The sequence below is a fragment of the Nicotiana tabacum genome, chromosome 17, assembly GCF_000715075.1.
Source record: "Nicotiana tabacum cultivar K326 chromosome 17, ASM71507v2, whole genome shotgun sequence".
Classification (NCBI taxonomy): domain Eukaryota; kingdom Viridiplantae; phylum Streptophyta; class Magnoliopsida; order Solanales; family Solanaceae; genus Nicotiana; species Nicotiana tabacum.
This window is the reverse complement of record NC_134096.1, coordinates 75,393,035-75,402,502: the sequence shown is the minus strand read 5'-3', so window position 1 is coordinate 75,402,502 and position 9,468 is coordinate 75,393,035. Positions and strand designations below refer to the sequence as shown.

Genomic DNA, 9,468 nt, shown 5'->3' with positions numbered 1-9,468 from the left:
GTATATGGGTTTCCAACGATCTCAGGTTAATATTACACTAATAATTATACATCAAGTTAATATTACACTAATATTGTACAAAAGCTATTAGGTTTACGTAAACCTATAACCAATGCTCTAGATCCACCCCCTGTACCCAATCTATATATATATATATATATATATAAATGTGGGAATATAAAAAGTGATTTGACACCTCTCTTTGGCCAATGATCCTATTTATCTTTTTTCTCCTTTTTTTTGCATTTTTCTCTTATTTTTATTTAAGTAAATTAGCTCAATAACAGCTTGAGTCTTTTTGATTCCCCTACTTTTATTATACTCAAAATGACACCTTAACTTTCTTCTACCGTTTCAAAATGATACCTTACTAAACTTTCTTCTATCGTTTCAAACTCTTTCCCTTCCCCCTAATTGCTTATTAATTAGATACATTAACATCTCATATATTGTGTTTAAATAAATGGCTAATGTGTTTAGGCACCCATTGTTAGCCTACAAAAGCAGATTTAAAAAATGGAGATTAGCCACCGTAATAAGCATTTCTATGAGTTTTGCGAAAAGGTATAAATTTTTAATATTCTGGTGCTTCTGAATAAACTAGAAGCTATAATTATGTTCTATTTTAATAAGTTCAAAGGTTTTGCTTAAATACTTAGGTTTCAAATATATAACTGTTATCATAAACAGTACATAGTCAAGACAAAAGCTATGGCGATTTGGAGATGTAAAGATTGCATCAAAGGTGGAGCTTATACATTGAAGTAATACTCTCTATTAATTATATTTTTTTGCAATAGCACTGTAAGTGTTAATATAACCTTTTCTCTTTTGGTGATAGGTCTGCGGAATTTGGGAGAGCATATTTTTCAATTTGAAGAATATTTTGATGTAGCTATTGTGCGAAAATTGGATATATTCTGAGAAATACTCTATTTCATCTTTTCTTGCAATTTTTTAGATGGACTATCTCAGGAGAACAGTTTTATTATCTCCACCTTATTTTCAATATATTTCTATTACTCAATATAATTTTCTGATTAGGACCCATCTGAAATATTAATATTTTGAACCCCAAGTTGTGTTAAAGTTGAGGTTTTGTTGCAGGTGTAACAAATGATGCAAAACTTTGCCAATGCAGTGGGTGAAGTAGTTGAAAATCGATTTGCTCTTTCATTTCTTGAAGTGAAGATTAGTTTCAAGAAATTAGTACTCGTATGATATTCCTGTGATAGTGAATTACATTATTTTCTTATTTCTGTAATTAAAGTAAAATATTTTGCTTTGTGGAGTTCTTTCTATTTGTTTATTATTATTATTATTATAGCTAACTTCTATTTTCTTTACTGTCTTTTTCCCTTCTAAATCTGATGTTCCTTCTACCTTATCTTTCCATTTTTCTTTTCTTCCTTAATTATATTAATTAAAACATTATATCAAGGAAAAATGACGTTGTTCATTATTAGACCAAAAAACACAAATATCTTTTTCTCATTTTAAAAATATTTTCTCAACATTAACGCCCAACAATACGTAACTACAAAACTAATAATATCTATACATAATTTTAGTATATATATATATATATATATATATATATATATATATATATATATATATATATATATATATAGTGAGACACCTCTCATTGGCCAACTATTTATCCTTTTTTTTGCATTTTTCTCTCTTTTTTTTTAATTTAAATAAATTAGTTCAATAATGGCTTGAGGCTTTTTGGTTCCCCTAAAAGTACTCCGTTTAAAAACTCAAAATGTCACCTTTTTTAAACTTTCTTCTAATGTTTTAAACTTTTTCCCTTCCCCATAATTACTTATTAATTAGTTATTTATCATTTTGCTTAGTAATTATGTGACACCAAAATCATTTTTCTTTTATTTTTAACTTTCTCGTCATTAAAGCTCAAAATCTCTAAATATATTTATTAATAATATTATTATTTTATTTCAACAAATGATACATTATTTGTAAATAATATTTAGACGAAATGAAATTCAAGTGTGTGTGTGTGTGTATATATCCTATTTATCTTTTTTCTCCCTTTTTTGCATTTTTTGTTATTTTTATTTAAATAAATTAGCTCAATAATAGCTCGAGTCGTTTTGAGTAACTTTCCTCTTATTTAGACTCTAAATACTTTTCCTCGTATTCTCTTCTCTAATGTTTATATGAATTTGATTGAAATTCAAGAAGTACACGTATTTTATGACTGTTTGTTATCACCTACGTTAAATAAATTTCATATGTACCTATTTATTTAGTGGATAAATAAGAACCAATTGAAGAGCTACTGCCAAACCAATAATTATTTTACAGTAATGCAAGTAATAAGATGATGTCTGTTAAATTGATCAAGTTGTTCATGATGATAAAAAATTCGATTTGTGATATAATCAATTTCTATATATGCTTATGGATAAAAACTATCTATTTTATCTCAAGTAAATTCAACAAAATATATTTTTAAAATATTATCCAATTAAACCGCACGAAGCGCAGAAAAATCACTATTGTGTAAATATTTTAAGAACCTTCGGTGCAAGCTTAAGCTCATAAAGAAACGATAGGTCCACTTTGTTTAACATAATTATCCCTTCATCACCATTTCCGTTCTTCCACCACATATTGTTAACTATCGAATTCATGGTCAACGCAATAAGATTGAAAATGGCAGAATATACACCTTTCTAGAAGAGAAATATCGGGTACTCTTATTATGTGAAATTGTGTTCCTTTGATTCACTGTACAAGTCTCTTATATAAACAAATGGATTGAGTACATGAAAATAATTATCATCTACACAAATGGGCTCAACAATAAAACTGACTAAGCTAAAACTAAACTAAGGTGGCTTGGCCCATTTTACTTCAGCTCCAACACCCCCTCGCAAGCTGGAAGGGCTTGCCATTCCAAGCTTGGGAATAAAAGCCTTCTGCTGCACGCCAAGCAAGGATTTAGTAAACACATCAGCAATCTGAGCAGAAGTGGAAATAGAATGCAAAGAAATCAAACCATCAGCCAAGGCATTTCGAACAAAATGGCAATCCACCTCAACATGCTTGGTTCTTTCATGGAAAATAAGATTTTTGGCTATGTGGACGGCTGCTTGATTATCACAATAGACTACAACCGGACGAAGATCAACCACCCCAAATTCAGCCAACAGCCGGACTAACCAAGTGATCTCAGCAACCAGAAGCCTAAGAGCCCTGTACTCTGCGCCTCAGTAGAGGACAAGGCAAGAGTGGGCTGCTTTTTAGACTTCCATGAAATAGGACAACCACCTAAAAACAACACAAAACCAGAAACGGATCTCCTGCTATCAGCACAACTAGCCCAATCAGAATCACAGTAGCCATGCAAAGAGAAGTCAGGAGAGTTGGAAAGAAGAACAACCAAATCAGAGGAACCAGCCAGGTACCTCAAGACATGATAAGCAGTTGTCAAATGAGGAATCCTAGGAGCAGACACGCTGCAAAAAGTTCAATTTCCCCACTAATTTTCTATACACAGATGGATCAGGGAGTAACTCTCCTATATCAGCTGACAACTTAACATGAGGATCCAATGGAGCCACCACTGGAGTCACTGAAGAACACTCAAATTCAGAGAGCAAATCCATAGTGAAGTTGTGCTGGCTAACCAAGAACCCTTGGGGATGCTTGACAACTTCAAGCCCAAGTAAGTAATGAATCTCACCAAGATCTTTAATTTTGAATTGGTCATCCAAAAACTATTTAAGGGCATGGATTTCAGAAATGTCATCACCAGCCAACAGAATATCATCAACATAGATAGCAACTAAGGCAAGACTAGAACCTGCAGCCTTTCTAAATAAAGAGTAATTATTGATACTAGGCTGAAAACCTTTAGACTGAAGAGCAGAAGAGAATTTGGCATACCACTGCCTAGAGGCCTGTCTAAGACCATATAGAGACTTGTTCAGTTTGCAAGCCAAAGAGGAAGAAGGTACAGAAGTAGATGCTGAAACAGACAACCCTGGAGGGATCTTCATAAATACTTTTTCATCCAAATCCCCATGTAGAAATGCATTATTGACATCAAGCTGGTATACTGTCTAATTTCTTGTAGTAGCCACAGACAAAAGACACTTGACAATGGTCAACTTGACTACAGGGGAGAAAGTTTCAGTGAAATCCACCCCTTCTTGTTGGTTGTCACCCCTAATTACTAACCTTGCTCTGTACCTCTCAATTGACCCATCAGCCCTCTGTTTGATCTTGTATACCCACTTATAAGGAATGGCCTTCTTATCAGCAGGTAGGGAAAGAATATCCCAGGTGTGGTTAGTTTTCAAGGCCTAAAACTCTTGCATCATAGCTTCTTGCCAAGAAGGATGGGAAACAACTTGATGATAAAACAAAGGCTCTTGCAAGCAATTATTAGAGGCCAAGGAAAGAACCTTAGAACTAAAAATAGAATTGCAAATATAATCACCAAGATAAAAAGGAGGATTATGAGTTCTAGAGGACTTTCTAAGGGCAGGTGGTGAAACAGGAACAAAGGAGAAAGAAAAATGATGGATAGCAGATGTGATAGGTGAAGGTGCAGACAAATCACGAGAAAAAGTAGGAGGAGAAGAGGTAGGAGGAGAATGAGGGGGAACAGGGGTAGAAAAATGAGAGGAATAGATGTGAACTGAATCAGATGATGGTGCAGGGGAGGAAAACAGATGAGAGGAAGTAGGATCAGAGTATGGAAAAATATTTTCGTGGAACAAGACATCCCTAGAATGAAATATTTTGTAAGTGGACAAATCCAATAATTTGTAACTCTTCTTACCAGGGGTGTACCCAAGGAAAACAGAAGGAATGGACCTGGACCTGAGCTTGTCCCTGTATGGTTTAGGTACAACAGCAAAACAGAGGCAGCCAAAAACTCTTAGTTGGTTCAAAGAAGGAACAATTCTATAAAGCAATTCAAAAGGAGATTTGTTTCTCAATAAAGGAGAAGGGAATCTATTTATCAAAATGTAGCAGTTAAGATGCATTCACCCCAATACTTTATAGGCAACTTGGACTGAAAAAGAAATGCTCTAGCAGTTTCTAAAAGGTATTTGTGCTTCCTTTCTACTACACCATTCTGTTGAGGTGTATGTGGAGAAGAAGTTTGGTACAAAATGCCATGAGTGGAAAAGAAAGCTAAAGCTGTAGTACTAGACCCTAGTTCAAAGGCATTGTCAGACCTTACCACTTTGATAGTAGAATTAAACTGAGTTTGTATCATGAAAATGAATGATTGAAGTAGAGTGAAAGCACTTCCTTTAGATGATAACAAATGTGTCCAAGTGGCTCTAGAAAAATCATCTACAATAGTCATAAAATATTTAAACCCATTGTAAGTTGAGGTATGATAAGGAACCCAAAGGTCTATGTGAATTAACTGAAATGGTGAAGTTGAACGTATAGTACTTTCAGGGAAGGAAAGCCTTTATTGTCTAGCCATAGGACAGATAGAACACATAAAAGATTGCTTTTTGGGTAACTTCTCAGATAAAAAAGGGATAGTCTTCATTTTACTAAAAGGCATGTGTCCAAGTCTTAAATGCCAAGAATGGTCAAATGACAATGCATGTGCCTGAGTGGATGTAGAAACAACAACATTATTCACAGAAACACCAGATGCAACATCAGGCATAGAAACAAAAGATGCAACATTTGAGATAGAACTACTGCTCTTATTCATTTCATGTAAATGTTTGGCAGTAATGGTATTTACAAAGGGTGCACTTACAGCAGAAGTATAAGAACCAGTAAAAGTGGCAGGATTGAGAATATAGAGCCCATCATGAAGACTACCAAGTAGAAGTCCAAGGACTATTCTCTACCCTATAAAAATTGCAAGCAAGTAAGCAAGAATTCACAAAGTCAGGGTTACCTATCAGACCTGCAAAATTGGCAGATCCAACAGAAATCTCCTGAGGTCCAGGTGAGACTTTGGACTGTTGAAGAAGAGTCAAAGGCTGATCAAACTGCTCCTTGGTAATACTGGGAACCCCTCCTTCAGAATGAAGTTGTTTGTTCTCACAAACAAGAGTCTCAGGATGTGTTATGGGCTGAGAATCTGAAACTTGAGCAAAAGCTGCACTCCTCTTAAACCTAGACTGAAAACCAGTTGGATAGCCGTGTAGCTTGAAACACTTGTCCACTGAGTGACCAGGCTTCTTGCAATACCGATACACCAGATAATCAGAATTGAAAGAAGGAACATTAGGTTGAATTCCAGACTGACTCTCATCATTTATCAATATAGAATAAACACTATCAACATCGGGCAGAGGTTTCATCATCAGGATGTTTCTCCTAATGGTAGAATAAGACTCGTTCAGTCCCATAAGAAATTGATGAACTTTCTGCTCCTCGTCTAACCTCTGGAAGGCCTCTTTGCATCCACATATGCACACAGGATGTGAAATGGAGAAAGAAAGTTCATCCCATAGCTTCTTAATCCTATTGAAGTATGAGGCAACAGTAGAATTACCCTGAGAAATTGAAGAAATCTCTTTGCGGATTTGAAAAATCTTTATCTCACTGGCTTGGCCAAACCGACGCTCAATTTCCTTCCACAGTTTTTCAGCAGACTCAGTGTACATCACAGTCTCTCTAATCTCTCTATCTAAACTATTAAGGATCCAGGCAACAACTATGTCGTTGCACCTAGTCCAAGGTTCGAAAAGTGCAGAATTGGGACTCGGTTTAGTAACAGTACCATTAATCATTCTTAACTTATTTTTGCATGATAACCCTAACAACATTCCCCGACGCCAACTCCCATACCTCGTGCCATCAAAGGTCGTAGTGACCAAAACAATGCCGGGAGAATCGGAAGGGAGCAAATACAAGGGGGACAAAGGTGCGACAACATAATTATCAACAACATTAGAGGTTTCCTCACTAATTGAACCCATATCAACAACAAAAACAGATGTTTGACAAAAATTGAAATTAGGGTTTCAAAATTAGGGAAAATTTATCAAACTTCTCTCAATTCGTCAACAAAACAGATGCTTAACGAGAGTCGAAAAATGAACGAAATCCACCACATAATCGTCCGCAAACGACCACCAAAATCGTCGTAGAATATCTCATCGGACAGAACATATTACTACCATGAAATGACTTGATAAACAAAGAAAAACAATCAGAAACTTACTACAAAGTAAACTCCGGTACTGGATTAATCAATTTCGGGCTCTGATACTATGTTAACTATCGAATTCATGGTCAACGCAATAAGATTGAAAATGGCAGAATATACACCTTTCTAGAAGAGAAATATCGGGTACTCTTATTATGTGAAATTGTGTTCCTTTGATTCACTATACAAGTCTCTTATATAAACAAATGGACCGGATACATGAAAATAAATATCAGCTACACAACTGGGCCCAACAATAAAACTGACTAAGCTAAAACTAAACTAAGGTGGCTTGGCCCATTTGACTTCAGCTCCAACACATATAGTATTTTTAGTACTGTTTCTCAGTCGAGGGAAAGAAAAATTTGATGGATGATACAGAAATGTTGGTGGAAATTCTCTAGATGTTTCTTTTGTTAGAAAATAATTTGATAACTCAAAAAGAAATATTCAAATTGATATCTAGGTTCATTCCTTTGCTATTATGTTAATGGGTATATATTATTAATGGATATTTATTATACAATCAATTTGAATAGTAAATTATAATAACTTTGAATATAATATTTTATTAACATTGAATGGCTATCAAAATCAGTTTTTTTATATATATTTGAATCTGACCAAAGTTGGTCTTGGATGACCGTTTCCTTAACGTTAATTTTAATAACATTTCCTTAACTTTGATAGCTAATGTTTCTTTGGTCTTAAATGGTTTTAACGTTTGATAGCCTTAAATGAATTTGGCGTTTGGCATTTGACTCCTTAATGGAGTTTTAACATTTTTCATTACCTATCAGATGTCCATCTCCCTTTTGGACTATATATAAATATATCTATATATAAATATACGTTTGTGTTTATTGTGTTTATGTGAAAAAGTAAAAACTTTTCTTCCCCTTCTTTTGTGCTGGGTTTTTTTTAATTAATCTTTGTTGTTTTTGCTCCTAGTTATACTAGAAGAACTTGTTGAATCCTGGAGGATACACCTAATAATATTTATCAAGGTGTAGGCGAAATATCCTTAAGGACAGTGTCCTTGACACGCCTCAAGCTAACTCCTATTCTCCATAATCCAATATTTTTCCAACAATCTTATGGATGTTTCCGTATTCTTTTATTATGTAGAATCAAATTTGACGATGTACAAATTGTTTTTCTAATTCTGAAAATGGGACATGTACTTCACGTTTGCACAATGGTCTCAAGGAGAATATCACTTTTTATTCAAAGTATTTTTGTGGGCTGCAAAATGTTTATCAAGTCAATGAGCATTCTAGTGGTGAACTTCAAGGTATTATCTATCCCTAACTTATATGTTTCTCACCAATGTTCAAAGGATTCTACTGGATTTTAAAGATAGTAACTTTTTTCTCTTGTCATGTTTTTGTGTGCACAATAGTATAAACTTTGGTGAGTTTGGTTTTGCTTTATGATGTCATGTGACTTTGGTGTATACTTGTTTGAGTGATTTTCCACTAATTCAAATAGAACTTTTTTTTATGAATTGTGAAAAGATTATCTCCTTAACCTGAAATTTTTGAAAGTGAGGGTGTCGAGAATGTATTGCCGCGGTTATATAGCCTGATCATAAGGAGAATAGTAAGGAAAAATATTTATTAAAATTTATTGTAATGTCACCTTATAAAATTGAGATTTGTTGTGGTGAAAATTTGTATTGGAATATCAAAATATGTTATATTTTTGGCTCTGAAAATTTATTTTGCTTTGGCTCTCTTAGTAATTTGGTTGAAGAAATTATTGAATTATGACATGTTTAGAAAATTTTATTTTGGTATTTGAATATGGAAGATATCAAAAGAAAATAAATTCTTACATGTGTTGAAAGATGTTTCAAAAGGCACTTGTATGGAAGTCAAGTTTTATTTCATTTGAGATAAATGAGATGATTTTATGCCTTATTTGAGAAATACTATGAGCTAGTATTCTGTATGTGGATTTTTTATTGTATTAGAAGGATAGAATGATGACGGGGAATCTCTAATTCTGTGAAAAATTCACTAATGATTGTGTGATCAGTTTTTGGTTGGGTGTTATGATATTTGAATTGCCTGAAAGTGAGATTGATTAAGCAACCTCTTAATGAGTTAAATCGACAATAATTATGTCGATGAATTGTGATTGCCAAGGCGCAATAGCCATTGTAACAAAATAAATCTTTCAATGGGAAGAGTAGATACATAATGTGATATAGCAATTGCTTAGAGATGAAAATTTTTTATATATATTATGATAGTCAAAAGATGATTTAGCCGATCCTTTGACTTATA

The 9,468-nt window shown here is 33.8% G+C and overlaps 1 protein-coding gene across 13 annotated transcripts; it reads right to left on the bottom strand.

Moving 5' to 3' along the window:
* Positions 1-2,702: 2,702 nt before the first annotated feature.
* Positions 2,703-7,357, bottom strand: LOC107766664 (uncharacterized). Of its 13 annotated transcripts, none has more exons than XR_001643752.2 (3): positions 5,918-7,357; positions 3,032-3,303; positions 2,703-2,954 (listed from the first exon to the last, which is right to left on the bottom strand). XR_001643752.2 is itself a non-coding variant. In XM_016585473.2 (2 exons), exons 1-2 carry the CDS (start codon positions 6,945-6,947, stop codon positions 3,191-3,193), a joined length of 1,143 nt encoding a protein of 380 aa, XP_016440959.1. In that variant the 5' UTR covers positions 6,948-7,357; the 3' UTR covers positions 2,703-3,190. The 13 variants fall into 13 exon arrangements, 6 of the variants coding, with proteins under 6 accessions (XP_016440959.1, XP_016440962.1, XP_016440963.1 ...); XR_001643751.2 differs by having other exon boundaries at positions 2,703-2,951; positions 5,918-7,356; XR_001643753.2 differs by having other exon boundaries at positions 3,069-3,303; positions 5,918-7,356.
* Between the last annotated feature and the right edge of the window lie 2,111 nt (positions 7,358-9,468).